This window comes from Eretmochelys imbricata, chromosome 15 (assembly GCF_965152235.1).
Source record: "Eretmochelys imbricata isolate rEreImb1 chromosome 15, rEreImb1.hap1, whole genome shotgun sequence".
NCBI classification, from domain to species: domain Eukaryota; kingdom Metazoa; phylum Chordata; order Testudines; family Cheloniidae; genus Eretmochelys; species Eretmochelys imbricata.
The window spans coordinates 21685645-21708874 of record NC_135586.1 but is presented as its reverse complement, the minus strand read 5'-3'; the positions used below and the strand labels follow the sequence as shown (position 1 = coordinate 21708874).

Sequence of the window (23230 nt, the reverse complement as noted above, 5' to 3'; positions counted from 1 at the left end):
ACCTTTATCATATTGCTTAAGTTGTCAACTCAGAAAAGTCATTGCGTGCTAATGATGTTTGATATCTGCCACACTGCTCAAGACTACATCAGCTTAAGTGAAGAGCAGCCACCTGTGGAAAAGATAAGATATGAAGTCGATGTTGCAGGGAGCAACTTCAGAATGAAAGGGAATGAAAAGTAAACAGTATTCAAGTGTCGTTAATCTATTCGTATCAAACGGCTACTTGCCACCTCATTCCAAGATGACTTTTTATCAGTGTGTAGCAAGAGGAACTTCTACATAGATTAGAGGAATCAAACATTCACAGCTTGAGGAGAGTCAAGGATCTTTGAGGCAAAAACTGAAATCTCACTAAGCTTTCTTGTCAGCACAAATCTTGCCAAATGGGAAATGCTGATGGTTCACGGAGTCTTATAAATTAGCTATAAGTGGAAGGAACTGCTTTGCTGGTGTGTAAATTCTCTTAATTAAAGGGATGATGATGGGGGACTTTATCAATTGATTTTGGTCGTAGATTAATCAGTATGGGAGTTACATTGTTTCAAATCAACATAAACTAATAAGAAGATATATATAAACAAAACCTTCATAGAAGCCATCTTCATCCATGTCTCCATACACATAGAGGTATTTTCCTGCTGTAAGGGGGAGCTCTGCTTCTGGATTTTCATTTGGTCCATCAAACGGGTTGTAACTGCAGTGAAGCATAGATGGAAACTTCATTCAGGCAATGAGTGTTTTGAGTGAGTTACAACCCACACACCACTGAATAATAATCGTACAGCAGAATGTAGTTCTAAAAACTGCACATGAGAGTAGCTGTAGAGTCCCATCTTCTTGCCTCACCTTTTGAAATACATATTTTGGCAGGGAGCCTAGAGGAGTGGAGTCCCCTTTACATTACATTATTATTGTTATTTATTATTTGTATTACTATGGCACCTAGGAGCCTTAGCCATGGAGTAGGACCCCACTGTGCTACGTGTACACAGAAGAAAAAGAGGGTCCCTACCCCATAGGGCTTACATAAGAACGGCCACACTGGGTCAGACCAATGGTCCACCTCAGCCAGTATCCTGTCTTCTGACAATGGCCAACGCCAGATGCCGGACAGGTAACAAACAGAACAGGGCAATTATCGAGCTATCCATCCCCTGTTGTCCAGACTCAGTATCTGGCAGTCAGAGGCTAAGAACACCCAGACCAATGGGGATCCATTTTGTTTGTTTTATACCTGCTGCCTATTAATTTCATTTCATCAGGTGACCCCTGGTTCTTGTGTTATGTGAATGGGAAAATAACACTCTGCCTTATTCACTTTCTCCACCCCACTCATGACTTTATAGACCTCTGTCATATTTCCCCTTAGTCTCTTTTCTAAGATGACCAGTCCCAGTCTTTTTAATCTCTTCTCCTATGGAAGCTGTCCTGTCCCCCTTATCATTTTTGTTGTCCTTCTCTGTACTTTTTCCAATTCTAACGTATCTTCTTTTTGAGATCAGGTGACCAGATCTGCACACAGTATTGATTTATATAGTGGCATTATGATATTTATTCTCTTATCTATTACTTTCCTAATGGTTCCTAACATTCTGTCAGCTTTTATGACTGCCGCTGCACACTGAGCAGATGTTTTCAGAGAACTCTCCACAATCTCTTTCTTGAGTGGTAACAGCTAATTTAGACCCCATCATTTTGTATGTACAGTTGGGATTATGTTTTCCAATTTGCATTACTCTGCATTTATCAACACTGAATTTCATCTGCCAGTATGTTGCCCAGTTTTGTGAGATCCCTTTGTAACTCTTCACAGTCTGCTTTGGATTTAACTACCTTGAGTAGTTTTTTTATCATCTGTAATCTTTGCCTCCTCACTGTTTATCTCTTTCCAAATAATTTACCTAACTAACCCTTTTAGGCGCCTTTGAATATCCCAGCCTATGTCTTTACTGAATTTTAAAACAACTATACAAAACCTATATGGGTCTTTTTCTAAATCATCTCTATCAGGATCTGCTAATTTTCATGAATTACTCTTCTCCATAAAGCAATCAATTATAGCAAAGTCTGACTCACACTCAGAGAAAAGCTTTTAGAAGGCATAAAGCATTTATCAGATATTTGCACTACATTATGAATTGGCAAATCATGCTGAACACCCATGATGGACAATCATGCTTGTAATAATTCCTTGAAATTCTTGTGCTCTTAGTAGGCCACCAAACAGTTTATACCTTTGCATCCATCAGAACTTCAGGATTAAGGGAACATTAAGGGTCCAATACAAAGCCTACTGAAGTCGACAGATATCTTTCAAAGGGGGCTTTGCATCAGGCCTCAACCCCTCCCCTCCCCAGTATGCATCTGTGTACATACATAAAATGACAAAAATCATATCCCCGCCCCCGCCCCCTTCCAGCCCTGCTCTGCTTTTGCAGCAGGAGGAGCTGAACTCAATCCTTGCAGATACCATGAATGTCTGTGTTTAGCACTATTGCTACCAACTCCTAAATAGCCATCAATTTGTTAGGGTAGCCTTATTGCTCATGGAGAAAACAAGATGGTGCTGCAAAACAAAGCCTTTTAGAAGGAGAACTGTACACTGTAGCAGCAGAGCACAGCATAAATTCGTGTTTAAATGGGGAACATAACCACCATATCGGAGAATAGAATTTTACAACCCCCTCCCTCCAAGCTGCAGAGTGTGAGAACTAAAGGGAAACAGAAAGCTTCTTGTCCGCTGTTTCGAAGTGCTGCCTTCCCATAAACAGCTTATTAACATTCATGGCAGCCTGATGGTGGAATGATTGCCCAGACAGTCTTAAGGGAACAAGGCAAAAATTAAAATCTGTTTAAAACAAATTCAAGCATTAAAACCAGAGTGAAAGCCTATATGCTGAAGGCTGTAGCCACAGCAATACAGTTATCCCCAGCCTGAAAAAGCTCAGTGTGTGTGTGTGTTCTCTTCAAAGAGGCAATTGCTCTCTGACATAACCCAAGAGTCAGTCCGAACAAACTGCTTTGGTGTGCATGTGTCTGTCTCTCTCTGTTTTGGGCATACACACATAGTTACTTTATGCTATTTATTGTTTATTTTCCACAAACCCTCATGCCAGTATTTGTATTTAATGGCACCTTAGAGACTAACCAATTTATTTGAGCATAAGCTTTCGTGAGCTACAGCTCACTTCATCGGATGCATACTGTGGAAAGTGTAGAAGATCTTATTATATACACACAAAAAGCATGAAAAAATACCTCCTCCCACCCCACTCTCCTGCTGGTAATAGCTTATCTAAAGTGATCACTCTCCTATATGCAATATCATATATGCTATATGCTCCTATACACATTGTAAGGAGAGTGATCACTTTAGATAAGCTATTACCAGCAGGAGAGTGGGGTGGGAGGAGGTATTTTTTCATGCTTTTTGTGTGTATATAATAAGATCTTCTACACTTTCCACAGTATGCATCCGATGAAGTGAGCTGTAGCTCACGTAAGCTTATGCTCAAATAAATTGGTTAGTCTCTAAGGTGCCACAAGTACTCCTTTTCTTTTTGCGGATACAGACTAACACGGCTGTTACTCTGAAACCTTTGTATTTAATGACTCTCACCTCATTAATGTTTAATGAAAACTCTGACCACCTATGGTGCTGCTCTGACGGGTTTGTGAGCCAATTTAAATGTAAAAGATTTCCTCTCTCTCTCACACTCCCTGGACAAATCCCTCTTATTTTGTAGCCAACATTGCCAATGCAATATAAACATTATTTGCACTTTGCTCACAGGAAAATGGCATAGGCTAAACAGCACATTTCCATGAGCACCACACTGACTCCTGGCTCTTGAAATGAAGACATTTTGATGTGCTTGTAGCAAAATACAGACACGAGTTTACTTGCTCACTGAAATTGCATGGGCAGCATACACTGATTATACTTTCGCAGCTGTTAAGTTATTAAGTTTTGCTTTATTTAAGTTCACGGGTGTGTTTAATTACCTTGAAATAATCTCTGTGCACTGTAAATAAGCTGGAGTGCATCATTTAATGTATCAGTTTTTGAAAAATAGAATAATATTTGATCTATAATAAAAACGTCATCAATGAGAAGCAACTAACAGACATAGGAAGTTGTATAATAATAAGAATACTCCACACAGGATTTGAAATTCACCACTGTGCAGAGAGGTTCACTAAAAAGGGTGGTGGGATTTAAGAGATGCATAGGCCATGTGCTGGACTTCCGCACCTTCCATCTGTGGATCAGGAAAGCATTTCACATGTATTGATGGAAGAGACCTTTCAATCCCTCTCTGATGAGGTAGGCAAGTATCATCACCCACATTTATACATATAAGGAATGTGAGGGCCAAAGGGATTATGGGCCTGCCTAAAGTCAAACAGCGAGGAGGTGTCAGAACCATGATCAGGTTCTAGGTCTCCTGACTCCCAGTTCCTCTGCTCTAACCACAACACTGTGCTGCCTCTCTAGCACTTGGAGATGTTGTCGGGGGAGAGGGGGGTTGTTGGGGTTTTTTTTTTTTTGGCATTTACAACAAATACAATTTTCTGGTTCATTCCTTTTCTCTTTTTAAAAAAATATTGTTGAAGTTGAACGTAAATGTTCTGGCTATGTTGAGCATGCCATGTTAGACTTGCTCCGATGTTACAAGCCAATGGAAAGTGCATTATTTTAAATCTAGCATAAATGGAAATTGCACTGTTACCTACAACAACAGGTTTGGGCTTGTGTTTTTTTTTAAAGCCTACAAAGAAAGCAATCTTCATCTGTTCTTTTTCTCCCGGCTCTTCAAGTATGACTGCAACCACTTAAAGTTGATATATAAGGCATTTAATCAATCAATTAATAATCTTTTAGTTTCATGCTGGTTTGTTTAAGAACTCTCTTCAGTTGGGTGAGCTTTATAGTACTTGTTGCAGAAATGAAATCATGTTCCTCTAGAGAAAATGAGTTTAATTTGAGCTCAGCATGGGCTCTGCCTTCCTCTGGGCTCTGAACTGTCTCCTCTAAACTCTGCAGTGCACTGAATATTACACTGTAATGGAACTGGGACTGGCATGAATCCTCCTCTTTGTTAGCCAGGTTCATTCTGGGGAAATTTAGACTTAAATTGAGTATTAAAACATTTTGATTACTGAGATTTGCGGTATCAGGGAGTGGCACTCGCGATGGCATTCCGCGCCAAAAAATTTAAAATTCTGCACACAATATTTTAAAATTCTGCAAATTGTATTTGTCAATAAATAAATAAATGTGGAGGCTCCAGCGTGGCAGGGGGGAGCACAGGCCACTGACTGCACAGAGGTAGGAGATAACCCTGTATCCTCCTCCCCCAGACAGGGACTCGGAGGTGGAGTGGCACTTGACCCTGACACAGTGCAAGGACCAGGGCTGTCCCAGAAACATCCCGAGGCCCTGCTCCTCCATGCCAATCACACTAGATGTAGACAGGCAGGCTCAGCACAGCAGGATCCAGAATGGAGGGGCTTAGTGTAGGCAGATCCAGATGTGGGGTGATGGGTGGGGCAATCTGGTTGGGCGTCCGGGTGCAAAGGCGATCTGGATGAACACGGGCTCATGGGGGGGGGGGGGGGGTTCTGGGTGCAGACACAATGGGACTCTGCAGGGGGGTCTAGGTGAAGGAGGTGGGGCTCAGCACAGGGGATCTGGGTGTGAAGGGCTCAGCGGGGGGGTCCAGGTGCTGGCTTAGTGGGGTGCAAGTCTGGGTACTGGCTTGGTGGAGAGTGTGGGTGAGGAGGGCTAGTCAGGGTGGTCCAGGCAGGGTGAGGTTAGTCGGAATGTGGGTTTGAGTCAAGGGGGTCAGTGTGGGGGCATTCTGGGTGCAGCGGTGAGATCCAGATGCAGGGATGTGGGGTTCAGTGGGGGGGGGCCTAGGTGCAGGGGGCTCCAGATGCAGAGGGTGAGTGAGGCTTGTCAGGATGTGGGTTTGGGTTCAGGGGGGTCAGTGTGGGGGGTGTTGGGTGCAGGGGGTGAGGTTTGGTGGGGCAATCTGAGTATGAGGTGGGTCTGGATGCACAGGGGGTTGGGCAGATGGGGAGCAACTCCCCATATAGTGACCCCTCCCCACCATGGCTAAGGAGCAATGGGGGCAGGAAGCGGGGGAGGTGCGACACTTCCTGCAGCCTGAGAGGTTTCTGGGGGTGAGTCTCACCCAGCCCTGACTGCCAGGCCCACCCCTTGGGATGGGGGACGGGAGGGGGAAAGGGGGCAATTGCCCAAGGGCTCTTTTAAATCACCCCAGCAAGCCACAGGGCTCCTAGGCGATGTGACCCTCTGGCCCCTGTGCTTTAGGGGGCCCCGTGGGCCGGCATAGTCAGTCCCGGAAGTGATGGCATCCCCGGTAGTTGACACATTCGTCATTTCCGCATAGGGCCCCACTCCCCCATCCTTCCCAGCCCAGCTCCTTACAGAGGAAGAGGAAGTCCCATCCTTCCCAGCCCAGCCAGGACTAGGTGAGCCTAGTACAGGGTAGGAGACACTGGCTGGCGCATCCTCCTCCCCAGTGATTTACCACTCCATTGGCTGCTCCCAGTGCCTGAAACAACGCACCCATGTTGCTGAGGGGGGGGAAGAGGGTGGTGCATGACTACTCTTGCGGCTTCCCTGTCAGAAAGTCATTTTTTGGGGGGAAGCAAAGAAATCTGCGGGGCAAATGAATTCTGCACACACGCAGGGGGACAGAATTCCCCCAGGAGTAACTCAGCGCCAGCAGGTTCAACACACCCAGATCAGACAGCAGACAAGCCACACTTTCACCAGAACTCCCATGCCATCTCGAGAGCCTGTGTGCAGGTGCACTGCTGACACTGCTCTCCTCAGGAAGGAAGGAAGCTGAAGCAGAGAAAGTGCTTCTAAAAGATTAGGCTTGTGTCTCTATTGAAAACCTTTCTGTAATGGTCAGACATAGAGCCTGAATTAACGTAGAATGTTATCGTTTACATTCTGAGACTACCCTTTACTGATCTGAAGCTATTTATACACTGAGAAAGACACTGATTAGCAGGATCCCTTCTGACAAATGTTGTTTGCTCTTCCCTGACCTCCATTTCCCAGGCCAGCTGATCAGAAAATGACCTGGGCACAAACCTGACCCCCATCTGTCTGTAGGCATGTACAACCCAAAAGGCAATGAAAAAAACTGCATGGTTCCACCGTGCAAGAGCATGGGTGTAGGATGCGGAAAGCCTGCACAAGAAAGCCTGCACTCTCTGTGAACCACACAGCTGTGCTTTGTATTTGCATAGGTGAGCTCCATCCACTGTAGTCATGAAGTTGCTTGGGGATGAATGTGGGAGGGGCCTTTGCGGATGCCAATTCACCAGCCAAACCCATTTGCATGGAGGGTGGGACACACCATTTGCCCAGGCTGTGGAAGTAGGGTGTGGTTAGGATCCTGTCTATTTCCCTGAACCCCACTGTGATTCGCCCCCTTTACTTAGGATCGTGTCTGAATAGGACTGGGGCCTGGACATTAATTACATCTGCAAAAAAAAAAAAAAAAAAGTGAAAAAACCCCACAATTTTGGAATTATATTTTTTTTCCCCCAGCTGTTTATGTTACCTATAACGGGCGATGCAAAGATGGACTTTCCCAGAATATCTTTGCTTTGAGGTATTGGAATTCCGTTCATTATCCATCTGTAAAAAAATAAAGACAATAGGATTTATACTGTTGCACCCACTGTTATCCTGAAGCTATCCTATATAAACTAGCCTGAGTACATGCAACACTCCATATGACATGAAACAGAGTCAGATATAGGCTTTCAGCAATTCATTTTTATTTAGAAATATGTAGACTAATAATTAATAGTAATTTATCCAAAGTGTGCTGTTTTATTTTAATTAAAACTTCAGCAAGTTAGTCCCAAGATGACTTATTGTAAATGATTCACCTAGCATTGTGTACAGTGTTAGTTGCCATTAAAATGTCAACATTTACACAGTTAGCTCATAATGGCATCCTATAGTTAGGATAGGAAATAAAAGTGGTACCTTAGATACCACTGACTTGTAACTGTAAGCAAACGTTGATTTTTTTAAATTGTGACCAGTATTAACTGAAGAATCACACCAAATAAAAATCTTCTAAACCAGTCCCCATCTGCTGAATTCCATCCGCTCCACTAACCCAGTGGAAAAACATATTAGCTCTGAATTCACCATGATGCTTAATTCAGCACAAAATAGCAAAGCCATAATTTTGACTCCACCATGAATTAATGAGTAGAAAACCTAGTGAATAAACTGTTTTGCTGAGTCAACATAAACAGGTCCCATGTATTTTGCATCTCCATCAGATATGTTCTTGAAATTCAGTGTACTGAAATAATAAAAACTCTGTCTCTCCTGCTTGATACTGGGCAGAGTTCATAAAGGAGGAACACATTTCTCACTGTCCCATTTTATGATTTGCTAGACACCTCTAGGAGAACTGAGATAGCAACTTCTCCTTAAAACAGAAGTACCAAGTTAGGCTGTGGAGTCAAGCAAGGAAGCTTTCAGAGGGCGGGATGGTAACCCTATAATCCAGGAGACAGGCACGTACCAGACTGTGATTCGGAGTAACCCTCTTGTTCCTGCTGCCCCCTGGTTCCAGTTGTGAAACAATGTGCTCCAGAAAAAATGCTGGTGCAAGTCACTTTCTTCTCTGCACTGGGTTTGGGGCATGGGCTGCTCTCGTGATGGGCATAACCAAGACTCCGGACACGCCCCATGCTTGCTTGCCTGCCTACTTGTCGCCCACCACATGGGAATGGGAGTAGCAGTTGGTACTGGTGATGTGCGTAGCCTGTACAGTGGTGTATGGAGGCTCCTTATGTCCCCTGACTCCCTGTGTAGATGTGTGCAGCTTAATGATTACCCTAGAAGCAGAGCCAGAATTCTTACTAACAGTCATGGAAGTTGCGGGGATGTCTTTGTGGAATGGATTGAGCTCCCTTTTGATGTCAGAAATTACAACAGCAAGTACCACTCTCAGATTTTATATTTCAAAGGCTGATTTCCTTAAGGTGTCATTTATATACTTTTCTCCTTGGATACTGGTTATGGTACCTTGGTCTGTAACTAAACTTCCGTGTGTATGTGAGAGGTATGCAGGGACCACATAATTACACTTAGAAAGGCAAACAATGAGCAATTCAGTTAAAAACTGCTTGGCATTCTCAGTGAGAGAAAACTGAAAAATAATAGAAGAAGGGAACTAAATGTGACATGCATTTGTTCTGTTCTGTGCTGTTAGTTCTGCTTCCTTACATTTGGTTGCTATGCTGCCTTTTCTGAATTCACTCTTCCTGATGCAGCCTATTCACCAAGCAGGGGCTGCTCACACCTCCCACTAATGGTATTAAGAGTTTATCTGTATGTGTTTCTTGGTCAACAGACCCTGAGATGTGGCTATTGAGTGGCATATTAGTAGAAGCTAGTAGGAATCTAATTCTTTTGTAGAATATCGTATATTACACTTGGATTTTTAACGATGTCCACAAGCACTTTGATGCAAACAACTTCCTGGGGTTCAGCTGCAAACCCTATGTTATAGCCACAGCATCTGAACACAATTTCACGCTATTTACTTTTAAAATGTTTGACAGAGGGAAAAATCAGGACTGTATCCAATAAAATATCATTACAACCCTCACTTTATTATAGTTCTGTTTGCCCTCATGGAACAGTGTTACAGAATTTAATGTAAAATAATAGCCTTTTTATAGATTTTTTAAAAAATCATCCCATATATGTTTTTAATAGATAATGAGATCCCACTGATAGAATTCTTTAGCCTGGTTAAGGACACCTACAGACAGGACCTTATTCTCTATTAAATCTGATTGGGATTTAAGAACATTTTTATAGAACCCTATAACATTTCTACAAGAGGCTTTTGGGTTTCATCCTTATTCAAGTCTATAGGAGTTTTTTATGTGGGTGTTGAGACTGTGCACATGATGAGATGAAGGAAAAGGAGTCATAATCAAGTACACTGAAGAACTTGAATGGTGTTTCAGTGGATTTCCTGCTAGTCTTGGGATGTACAAAGATTAGCAATAATAAAATATTGTAAGATCTCTGCTGAATTTTTCAAAAACTGCAAATAAATGCATATATGGTGGGAAGCTGGATGGCTGAGGGGATTCTCCAGTTTACAGGCTCAAATTCAGCTAAGAATGGTACCCTAGAAACTGGTCCAGGTGGCAATATCATTCCAGTTACTAATGAGTGGATTTCCACATCATGAAAACCAAGCAAAGAACAGGTCAAAGAGAATGATCCACTTCTCACACCTAGAAGTGGCCTTTCTAGAAGAGCTGAGGCACATTGGCAGGGCATTGGGTGGAATAGTGCTCTTACAGGCGCATTATCTGTCCTGTGAATAGAGGATTTATGTCAATCTAGCACCACTAATGGGCACAAAAAAGATTGACAAAAATGTGATACATTTCACAAGGACTAAATAAACAAACTAAGCAAAAGACAAGAATGTAAGGCAGTCAGCAAAGATAAAAAAAAGCATATAGCTGATTTTCATCCTACATATATATGAGGCTCACAATAGAACAGCAGTCTAGCTATAAAACACTGCTTAAACTATGCTGTCGAGGGCTGGGATTTTCAAAGACATCTAAGGGGCACTCAACACTCTCATTGAATGAGTGGGATTTGGGCACCTAACTTGCTGAGACTCCTTTGAAAATCGCAGCTCAGGTTTCCTAGGTGGGATTTTCAAACGCCCTATGCGATTTAGATGCACAATAATCCCATTATTTGTGCTCCCAAATCACTTGGGTGCTTTTGAAAATCCCAATCCTTGACTCTTCAGAACTGCAGTCAAACACTGAGCTGCAGCACACCTGTCCCATTGAAGAAGGAAGGCTCTGGCCGATCAAACACATTCCCAATGTCATCAACTTAAAAAGACTCACGTCTGAATCAAATCTGCATCTTGGGCTGCCGGATCTTGATCTGGACAGAAAAGTAGGTTTGACGGACAACTGTTCCGGTTTGTCAACGGATATCTGCAGGGGTCGTATAAACTCCGAAATCACACAACGACTTCCAGAGGGGCTTTCGTTACCTACCCGTAAATAAAAACACAACAATTGGTACAAAGTGGCACCCTGGTTGGCAGTCACAGCAGAGGCATCATATGCTGAATGGGTCACAGCGTGTGAATGACCATCCGGCCCCTATTAATGGCTCTTCCAGAGAGGGGCTGACAAAGGGTAGCATGGAGCAAACATCCATTGCCACTTCCCATTCTGTACCTGTTCAGTGAACTAAAAGTTCCGAAAAACTTCTAATGGACAATTATAGGGAATGTGAAGACATTTTTAATTTCAAGATCAGAGCTAAGGAGCAAATAAACATGAACCACATCCCAATTTTTACCGACCAGCTGGAAAAGAGAAAAGGTTACTATATGAGATGACTATTTGTTCTAGTAGTTTCACACATGCTAAGATTATTTTTCACGTTGGCATGAAAAAAAACCAACAAGTCTGCTTGTAAATACTGTCTATTTATTGGCAATAATCATATTTAGCTTAGCACTTGCATTAAAAAGTTTTAACTAATAAATGTTCAATACCCTGTAGGGAGATAGGTACGCACTACTGGTTCTAATCCTTATTTACAATAAGGCACTTTTATGTCACCGTGCACGTGCAACTTCACTTAACCTAAGTGAAAATATATACGCAATTTCAGATCTCTTCATTGCCAGAGAACAACCAAGTCCTACTATCTCCATTCTGCAGATCAGGTAACAATGTCAGGTAAGTGTCTTGCCCAATGCTACATGGTATATCAGTGTCAGAGCAGAATTAGAATTGGGGTTTCTTGTTCCACAGCCCATATTCTAAGGCACAAACACAATCATTAAACTGTCTAAAAAATGCAGGTGACACATTAAGGGAAAAAGGAGAAAATTCTGGAGACACTTTGAACATTTTTTTCCTGTTTGTAAAGATGATGCCAATAAAAGATAAAATACACCACGCTGTTAAAGGAATAAGAGACCTGATCCTGCAAGATGCTAAGCAGCCTGAAGTATTCCCAGGATCAAGCCCTAAAGGCTTGTGAAATATGCTTTTAAAAAATGTGCTACCCAAGGTTGCAAGGGGGATTGGTAAACGTGGAATATAAAATGCTGGCCTATGTTTTCCTTCACCAGTCATACTACTCCTCTGGAACCACAAGAAAGAAAACCGGAAATAACAAGCTAGGGATAGTTATATCTGAAACAGCAGCAGCTGCAGCAAAGCCACAGCAAACAATTTGGGCACTGCTGCCACAATCCGATTTCTCAGCCTTCCTCTCCTTTCTTTTTAATACAACTAGTCCATGCCCTTATTTTCAAGTCCTGGTCACGTGTGAGGTTGGCAGCTCCTCTCCAATTGTGCTAGGAGTTTGAAACGTGGTGTTTTGTTCTTGAAGTGCCTGCTTCCTCCGGTTACATGCCACTGAGAATCGTCCACTGTACCACAGAGGAGGATGAGCTCCAAAAAGACATTATCAGAGGGTTTTTCGGTATGTTCCTTGGTCCAACTTGATTCATTCGCTCTGCACCACTTTAATTTTACAGCACGTCCGCTTAAGCACCTTGATGGCAGGGAAATATACAAGGCCGAACAAAAGATTTATTGCAACCAGCCCTGGTTGCAGCAATCTCCATACTGGCAAAGGGCACATTTTTTATTTTTGGAATTTCTTTCATACTTTTAATAGAATAATGATCCCCTTTCAGAAACCTGTCACTAATTTGGCTCCTTCCATTCACTGTTAATGCGTTTGCCACACCAGACTGTCATTCTAAAGTCTACAAATAATTGCTCCAACTGCAACAATATATGAAAAGGAAACCAGTTCTGAGGCTCATGTCTATTGGATTTTCCTTGGTTTCGTTATATACACTACAGTGTGAGCTCTTCCTAGGCACCAGACACCGGGTGAGTGGAAAGTTCCTTCGACACCCTACCCCTTGCTGTGTACCCGATACAGGGGATTGGCCAGAATCTGAGCCTACATTAGATCAGACAGAACAACACAAAAGCAAGATCCTGGAACACTGTTCATGTCATGGGAATTGATGGGGAACTCAGGAAGGGATGTTGGAAGAAATACGCTTTAAGGAGGTATATGAAGGAGGAGAGAGGGTGCTCAGCAGGAGATAACAAGAAGCAGCATGATAGAAGGTCCAAGGCTGAGAGTGGAAACATGAGATAAAAGGCAAAAAGGATTGGGAAAAGCAGAGAGAGAGAGAGAGAGAGAGACGGACGGGGAGGTGGGAACAAGTATCCAGATGAAGAGGGGAGCTAAATGATGGGGGCTGTGAAAGTCAAGACATGGTGCTTGACTTTGATGCAGTAGAGAACAGAGAGATGCAAATGCAGATGATGTGGTTGAAGCAGCAGAGGACTTTAGCAGCTACATTTTGGACAGATTGGAGAGGTGAGAAGCACGGAGGTAAGAGAAGAGGAAAGATCACAACAGTCAAGGCAAAAGATGATTGAGGCATGGAGAAGGAGTTTAGCCGTGAGGGACACAGGAAGGTAATGTGGGTTTTGGTAACAGAGAGGAAGAAGTGACAGGACTGAGCAAGAGACTGAATGTGGTGGGGGGAGAGAAGAGAAGAATCACTGCTCGATTTTAGAAAGAGGCAAATAGAAAGAAATTAAGTAACTTGCCTTGAACTCACTTCATTATACTGGATCAGGCATGCACCTGAGAGACAAGAGACCTGAGTTTTAATCCTGATTCTGACACTGATTTGGTGTGTGACCTTGGGCAAATCACTCCTACCCCTTCTGTGTCTCATTTGCCCCACCTGTAAATGCGGACAATGATGTTTTCCTACCTAGGTCAGTGCAAAGTGGCAGAGGGAGACACTTCAGCAGTACTTCCAACCATTCAAGAGGGATTTGGTTTCCAAATCTGATTTACTGCTTCCTGAAATGTCACTTCCCTCTCAATTCCCCCTTCGCATTCAGCTACATCTGTAAGATCCTTTCTCCCTCCCTCTAACAAGTCCTCCTGAGTGCCAGCAACTGTTAACTTCCTCTGCAAGAGTTTGTGAAATGACGACTGCTGCTCCTGAAGAAATCCCTCCTCCCCGCACTCTTAGCCCTACAGGGCGTCTTCCATCTCAGACTGTAATAAAAGCAATTTCCTGAACCAGCTTAAATCCATCACTCTATTTCCACGGTACTGTACCATACTAGGTAAAAAGATGAGAACTATGGACTAGCTACAGTGTAGATTGTTAGTTGTTACCTATTGGGGACTTTGCACAATGGAAATCATTTGTTGTTGCTGCTGTTTAAGGTAATGATTACTTATTTCTAAATAAAGTGTCTTAATTTGTCCAAATTCCAGCAACCATGTAGAGTTTTATGTTTTTTTAGTTCAACAGAGATTTTATAAAAAGCTACCATAAGTGCAAACGACTTCATTAATAACAATCAACATCTTAGCAAAAAGGCAAATTGAAACTCATATATGAAACATGTTGTAAGCCTCTTGAACTCTCTTGCTCTTGGAGTTCGATAGAAGAAGCCAGCCCCTTTGGATTAAGTATACATAGATATAGTAACATAATGCTGCATCTGTAACTAAGACTAATTTTACAATCAGAATATGCTGGGATTGCAAGTTAAATTCTCTTCTCACTCTGGTGCAATGCCAGTGGCTTCACTTGGTTTGCACCACAATAAGTACCAGGAGCTTTTGGTCTTATATGGATGCTTCTCCATTTATGAACTCATTGGAGACTAGGAATACATTCATCCTTCCCCTCAGCCTAGTAGTCTGAAAAGTAATAATAATGATAAGGATTAATGATAGAATTCACTGGAGGACAACAATGCGTATATGTCTCCTGAAGGCGAGGGTATTGGCCTGGGATGTGGAAAACCCTGGTTGAAGTCACTGCTCTACCTGATTCTCTGCAGTTTTTCATATCAGATCAGCCCCGATCAGGGAGAGCAGAGACGTGATCCTGGGTCTTCCACATCCCAGGCCAGTGCCCTAGCCCCACAGCTTGAAATAATCTCCCTCCCCTGCTCTGCCTTATCCAAATACCCCTAACCCCTTCCTGAAAAAAATATGATGGAAAAAAGATACATCTCCACAGAACATTTCAGCAAAAGTGTTCCAAACAAATCTAGTTAAAGGTTACGCAACACAAAGGACCTCTCCCAGGGGCTTCTCGTAGCAGAATGCATCATTCTGAATCCATGACTTGAGATCCTTTCTGAAGTGCAGACTGGTTTGAATGAATTTATATAATAACAGAAAATAGGCACGGAAAGGTGTGAAAACTGTAAGTGGTGACCACATTTTCAACAGCTGTTTCCTGTCACGAAGCTTGCAAGTGTAATATTGGTATGATAGTATGCAATGCATGGTGCTAAAACACAGGTAATAAGGATTCCAAGGAACATCAGTGTTTTGATAATATTAACTTTAGAGTGAAAAAGGGTCCCAACTTCCTGATAGTCTGGCTGTAGGTTATTTGACTCAACTGAATTTCCCTCTCCTCCTTCCTCCAGTCACTGTTTTCACTTAGGGCCAATTTTTTTTTCCCGAGTCCACATTACAGTGGATGGAAGAGAGGGGTGTGGGGCAGGCAAAAGGGGTGTGGGCGGCATTAGGAAGCTACTTATGACTTTCTGGTTCTAAGGGCTGTTCTAACCTGCACCAGCTCCCACTAGTTGGAGAATGCTGGAGTGCACCAGGCTCCAGCTACTCCTTTTGCTGGCCCCTATCTGCCCTTGTGCTCTGGGAAGGGAGGTGTAGGAGCCAGTCACCCCAGCTCTATCCCTGATGTGCCATCTGACAGGCACAAAAGGAGGGGAGTGGACCTTCACTCAGAACATCAAACCCTGTCTCTTCAGCTTGATTGGTCTTGCCAGCTGAGCTGCTTTTTTTTTGTTGGATAAAAGAACCCGCATGCATGTATAAAGTTCCAAAATACATAGACCTTCTCACCAAGAGCTCTCGTATAGGCTGTTTGTAACCAAGGCATTACGAGTCATCCTACACCCATTGAAGTCAATGGGTTTTTTTCCTTGACATCAGTAGGAGTAGCACTGGACCCATAATACCTTAGTTACTAAACACAAAACTAAACTTTCCTGTTGCTGGAAGCCTCAGATACATCAGGCACATAACATTTTGTCATGGCTGGCAACTGACCAGTGGAGGAAGTTTCAAGAATGATCTTTCAAGGGAAAAGACAAGGAAATGCTGCCGATTCCTTCATTTAAAGGTCTCAGGACACAAAGCTGATCATACTTAAAGTGGCTGGTCATGAACCAATTACACCTTCTATTCTACTTACATTACTATTGACTGATCAATTACGGACTACACTGTATGTCTGGGGAAAGAACATTAAAACACCCCTGGTACCTGGCCTTGTTTCTGACATTTGCTCTGTTTTGAAAGCTGTCCTCGTGTTCTCTCCTACCCAGCAAACAATAAAAAAAATTCTGCCCCTAATTCTGAGAGCTTGATGAGAACACCACTATTATGGTGAACTGGCTGATTTCAGCAACTAAAAATACTGCCCGCTTGCTTAAGTATTATGGACCAAATCAATACTCAGCACAACTTATTGATAGCAATGGAGTACTGGTTCAAATTTAAGTCTCACAGTTGCTCACTTGAGTAGACCCATAGGTGAGTAGGATGTGAGTAAACTTTTGCAGGATAGGGCCTTTAATGAATGGAGAGAGAACCAGGCTATATTTTCAAAGCTTTCATTTGAAGACATGTTGTTCTTAGCCATTTCAATTAGTGATCAGCAAACATCAAGAAGTTGGAAGAGTTTGACTTAGTTAGGCCCGAGGGTGACCAGATGTCCCAATTTCATTGGGACAGTCCCAATTTTTGGATCTTTTTCTTATATAGGCTCCTCTTGTCCTCTGTCCCAGTTTTTCACATTTGCTGTCTGGTCACCCACTGGGCCCCCAAAAGTTTAGGTGCTTATTGGAACATTTTGGGTCTATTTAAGCAGATTTTTAAAGATTTTAACTGAACCTTGCATATCTGCCTAAGGGGATTCTGATGATTAATTAAGTCCCTTTAAAATTAATTGCTGCTTTGAAAATCCCACCCTTACCGTTACTATTTGACGTTGAGGGCCTGATCCTGCAATCTTTATTACGACAAAGCTCCCATTGACTTCCCATTGACACCAGGAGATGGTATTCTGCGTTTTCCTTCTAATTCACCCAGTTTGGTAGGAATGCTCTAGACACACATAAGCCTATAAACTATTATGCAGCACAATGAGTGAGATTGCAAACACGTCTCTTCTGTGTTAAAGAAAAATCACAATGTCCCACCATCTCTAAAGAAACCACTGAAGTGAACTGAAAAAAGAAAGTCTTCTTGTTCCATTTGACTTGGCTTCACATCAAGTTTGTCAGCCTTCGATGAATACAGTTGCTCATCTGCAGTGGTAGGGAAATGATTTGTGAATCACAGTACTTTTCCTGACGATAAAAAATGGGTCCCCCTCCCACCCCCACACACCCTTTCTTAGAAACTCAGGAAGATGACATACAAAACCCAAATCTATTTTACTTTTCCAGCTTCTCTTCATATTTATTATAAAGCAATTGTTCAAGAATCCTCAAAGCCTGATAAGGCAATGAAAAATTATCTCACAGCAACACAACAGCTGTGAGCATTCTATTGTAATGTCAGTATGTCAGAGTGATGCCTGAAGAACATTACAGTTTGGGTGTTATCGATCCCCAAATATCAGCGCACCAATTGTCCAGAATTGATTTTCTTTTCTCCTCCTCCTTTTTAATTGGTTTATTCCCTTGCGTCATGGAAAATGCCTCCACTGACAGATCCTTCTTTCCTTTAACATATGTAGTTTTCCTTGTGACAAAATCCACCAAACTAAGTCAGGAGGTGTTTACACCAGAAGAAGATCTGGCCCCAAAGTGGTGTAGCTCCATTGACTTCAATGAGGCTATGCCGATTTACACCAGCTGATGATCCGACCTGTTAACTTAATTGCAGCCCATTCCAATTACTTAATTGGAAAGAAAGAAAGAAAGAAAGAAAGAAAGAAAGAAAGAAAGAAAGAAAGAAAGAAAGAAAGAAAGTCCATGATAGAGAACAAATGTCACTGATTATGCATTTTTTTTCATTATTATTTGCATTGCCATAGTACCTAGAGGTCCCATCCAAAGACCAGGGTTCTCTTGTGCTAGACATTGTATACATAATCACTGCGCTTTTCAGCACTGACAGTCAGGCAGCTGGGTGGAAACTACATTATGGGTCCCTTCCAAGTATCCTCAGATAACCTCCTGACCAATGATACTGCCTGAGTCTTTGAAAATTGTTTATGCATAAGAGGCAGTGAGCAAACTCAACTAGTCACAAGGAGTCGTCCCCTTTGGCAAAAAGAAAAGTCACCTGGCAAAAGCTCAACACGCCTCTTTGGGAGACACACAATGAAGGGAACAAAGTAAAATTGAGACAATGATATGGATTATCCTTATGAAGCATTTCGAGATATACGCAGAAAACCACTGTATAAAAGCTAGGTGATTATTATTGTTATGGTAAGTAAGGCATGATGAGAATGAAGCATATTTAAACATACCTTCCTTATTTTTAAATTAAATTCATTAATTTAAAACCTTGTTTTTACCTTCTTTTTAAATTAAAATAAAGGGGCATTTTCAGCCAAGTTTCACTGTGGCTAAAATGGCACTTTAACCCATCATCACTACACTGACCACATCCTGTTAAATATAATCAACATTCTAGGGAAAAGTAAAAACCCAACAGATGTTATTTGCATGGAGGGCTTCTCAAAAGTATTCCATCCAAACTTTTTGGATGGAAAACGGAGTTTTCATCAAAACTAACATTTTTTGTGGAAATGGTCTGCTTTCCTCATTTTTATGTATTTATTTATTTATTTTTCATCAGGTTTGTGGTTTTTTTCACAAGTCAAAATTTTCTGCTGAAAGTTTTGACTAAAAAGAAAATATTTTCTTTTTTGTTGAAATTTTCCACAGAACACCTTCATTTTTCAATCCACTCTACCTACAGATTCGTTTCACAGAAGGAAAGAGAGGGGGAAAAAAAGGCAAATGTAACTGACGCTAAGTCAGAGTGAGTCTCTGCCCCCTACAGTCTACTGCTATCTCCAAGCTAGCGAGACAGCCCCTTTAACCCAAGGACCTTCTATATCCAGAGGTCCTGTGATCAGTTCCCACAGACAATCCACCCAGGGGATCGTCACACAAGTGGTGACCTATACTGGGATATGAACTGCTCTTGACCTCTGACACTCCAGACAAGCTTCCCAAAGGGTGTTTTTTCACAAATAATGAGGAACGATCGTTAGGTCAAATTTTACTCTCAATTACATTAAATCTCAGTAAACCCATTGTAACTCCAATGAAGTCAGAGAGCTACTCAGAAATGGCCCCAGGGTATACAACTGAATCAGGGCCAAATTCTGCTCTCTCTCAGACACAGGCAAATCCCATTGCCATCAATGGGATTTGTTTATATGAGGGTTTAATTTGACCCCTAATGCAGCAAATTCCTTCAAATAAAAGTATCAGCTCTTACCTTTGCCTATGGAGGTGGCTATTCCGTTCATTAACTGGGACAGAGATTTACTAGGGGAGCCAAGGACATCTGGGGATGCCACTGAGTTACTGCTCAAGAGATCAATCTTTCCAGCTTGCTGCCGAAACTTCTCCAGTTCCTTGGAGAGGAGGTTAAACTGTTCACTCTGTGTCCGACATTTCTCCTCTAGCTCTCGTACCTTGGCCTGCACAACCAAGACATAAGAGATGCATCTGAATGGGATCACAGAGAGCTTTGGTCAGATCAGATTGTCAGAGAGTATCAAGAAGCAGGGATGGGCAAACTAGTTTGGATCACCCTTTTCCTGCTCCTAAACATTTTCCCATATTTAGAATCACACCCTTTGGGAGTCGATAATATGCAGGTAAATATTTTTTTCACCACCAATTTCCAAGCAAGAGAAAGCTTGTTCTCATAGTGTTTTCAGTTAGGACCGGGAGTGGCACTGCTAGTAAATTTGCAAGATAAAGCCTTGTTTTATGAAAATTTTCAGCCCAAATATTCCTGATTCAGAAAAGCAGCCCAGCTTCTCAATGATTCTCCAAACCAACCCCAAAACCCAGATCTCTTTTTCAGGTTTGCCCATCCTTAGCCATTAAATCACAGCGTCCTTAATTGCTATACTAATGTTTATAGAAAAGCAGTGGTGGTTCATGCAGAATGTTGGTCTAGCTGTTGGCTGAATTCTATTTCAAAATTAATGTACACAACTAGATGTGCCAAACTGTCCAGAAGTAATCCAGACACCAGCCAACAGGGTATTACTCATAAGCTTGAGTGTAACAAACATTTGGTCACTGGCAGGCTTTGCCTTTTTGTTTTAATTCTGAGGCATCAAGCTGTGACACAGCAGAAATTATGTGGAAATTTTGTAACAATCTGATGCATTATTTCCTAATCTGATGTTTTATCACATACCAACATTCTTTTCATCCCGTTTATCCTCCTTCCCCTCCATAGCCCTAGTAAAACAGCCGTGTTAAGGAGTGTAAACTGGCTATGAATTAGATCCATTTTCCCCCATTGAATTGTTGCTACTGGAACTTTTTTTTGGGGGGGAAGAGCAGAATTTTTCACGTGGTGAATGGGAAAGACAGCTGAATGGCTACAATTTTTCTACATAAAAACCATAGCTGTATTACATCCAGATGCCTCACTGTGGGCACCAAACAATTATATGACTCATGGTAAGGCTAATGATGGAATTCATTCCAGGGCTCTCCTGATGATGTGCCTCAAGTAATTTAAAATGTTCAATAGTTTCACCCACATGCCCCCTGGAAGAACACATGCATTACAATGTCCCAGTTTCCTGATATAGAATGGAGTATTATTTTCTCGTTAATAAAATACTTCTAAAAATACAGGCAAATCCGAACATATAATTAATCTCTTCAAATTCATCAAATGCAAATTGGTTTAATCTTGCTATAGAAATATGAACACATTTGGCCGATGTGAGTATTCTGAATGGAGTAAGAGATAATTGGAAAAGACAGAGACAGCGTGAAGAGTTCTAAACAAAGTCGAAACGCTTTTGCCTTTTATTCTTCCACTGTTGGCTTAGGGTACCCACATATGAGCCTTTTCTATTTGTCACTTTGCCACTTATTAGCAATTAGTTGAAAACTGGCAATAGGGCTTCTGCGTGCAATTTGAAAAGAAAATTAAATAGGCAACAGCAGTAAAAGGATTTAGGTTTCTAGAATCCCAGTCTTTCCAATGGAGAACTTTGGGACTAGTTATCAACTCTTGTGTGCAAGAAATACCCTGAAGCTTTCCAGTATACAACCCAAGCATTCAAAAAGCATGAGTCAGTCCCTGAAAAAATCATAAGATTGAAAAATAAATAAACAAACATGGGGTTCTTTTTATTTGCCTTTTGGGTTTTGAGTCATTAGCGTTCACAATTTGAACTTTTCTCGGCAACCTGGAGGGCTAGAAGCTTTTTTTATTTTTTACATGGAAGAAAAGATTCTGATATGATCACAGAGCTGATGCTTTAAGGAGAAAAAGTACCATGAAACTTGCAATAAAACTGAGAGCTGGCAACCCTGCATGTGCTTGTTTTCTAACACTAGACAACTGGTTGCTTGACTATTAATAGCTAAAAATGAAATTCAGATCTGTGCAAGGACTCAGCCCAAGGCCTATACACCACTTAAGTCCCATTTAAGACCTATTATGAGGACTTTAGCGAGATTTAAATGCTGCGCAGACCGTCTGCACAGGGGTGAATTTCACCCCACTAAAATAATGTCTACAGAAATCAAAACAGACCTTCAGAAAATTACACAAACACATCTTGCTGGCATTGATAATCTCTGACTCATAACTTAAACACAGCTAAATAACTGACACAGTCTTTTCATTCATGTCACCATCTTTAATATTATATGTCATATTTTAAACAGGACTTAAATTTATGAGCAGATTTATGTAAAAATGACTGTTCTTGGCATACACCAAAAATGGCTTTAAACATCACACTGGTAATCTGCTAACAAATACAAATATGGATTCAGATTACATTCTAACATAAAATACTCCTGTAAATATTTGAAGTTATTTACCGGTTTCTGATGTATGTTGAAAAGCTCTGTAGATTTCATTTATAATTATCTGATTTTAAGTTAATGCTCTTGCCCTTCCAAATCTAAATAAAATGGCTCAGAAGAGGCTACTAAATGGCAAAGGTCACTGAGTTCTTACTGAAATTAAAGTATCAGCTACAATTGTTTGAAAAGATGCATGGGAAATCTGCAAGTCAGGAATGTTTCTGGTGGTACTAAACAAACACAGTAATGTGATAAAATAGCACTGAAAATTCACAGAAATAGTTGCATTATTATAACTCTGCCTTTTGCTAACAGAAACCACATGCTAACCTCCCTGAAAAAAATGTAACAGTCTTCCCCCCAAAACCACAATCAGCATATACTCTCTCCTACTTCAACTCTGCTGCTCACTTCCCATTTCCAGATCATTCAGGTAATATTGGCAACCACGTTCCAACATCACATGGCATCTGCCAACATCCTAGATGCTCCCCAATTGTACTTCACTTGGCCATACAGCAAAACATGGAGACAGTCCTAGTGGCACTAAAAGAGGACATCCTTATGGCCAAGGAAGGAGGCCGCATCTAGAAGCTCATACTACTTGACCTCTAAGCAATTTACGATGCAGTCACTCACATTCTTCTGTTGGCCTTTCTGCATGACAAGGCTAGAATAGAAGGCCTAGCATTGGTACAGTCATTCCTCTCCAATAGGACTAAAAATACAGCAATAGGCAAGTGCTCTGCTCCCTCAATTGCCTTCGCTTATGGAGACCCTTTGGGAGCTACTTTGTCCCTGCCCTCTTAAATATCGAAATGAGACTCCCTGGAAGATGTGATAAGACGCCATAGACTGAGCTGCCAACAATACATTGAGAACACCCAGCTGCAATCAACACCATCATGAAGATGTCACCATACCTAGAAGAGAGCAGCTCCCGGTTGAAGAGTAGTTGGCTCACAAACAATCTGGGCAAAACTGA

General features: G+C 41.8%; 1 protein-coding gene across 6 annotated transcripts in view; it reads right to left on the bottom strand.

The window, feature by feature from the left end:
- The window catches only part of RIMBP2 (RIMS binding protein 2), a 93479-nt gene that overhangs the window by 54197 nt on the left and 16052 nt on the right, over positions 1–23230 (bottom strand). For all 6 annotated transcript variants that reach the window (XM_077835026.1, XM_077835029.1, XM_077835027.1 and 3 more), the window contains 4 exons: positions 19667–19871; positions 10975–11126; positions 7614–7690; positions 588–697 (listed from right to left, as the gene is read on the bottom strand). In XM_077835026.1, the coding sequence (XP_077691152.1) occupies positions 588–697; positions 7614–7690; positions 10975–11126; positions 19667–19871 (544 nt within the window). The remainder of the gene's footprint in view (positions 1–587; positions 698–7613; positions 7691–10974; positions 11127–19666; positions 19872–23230) is intronic.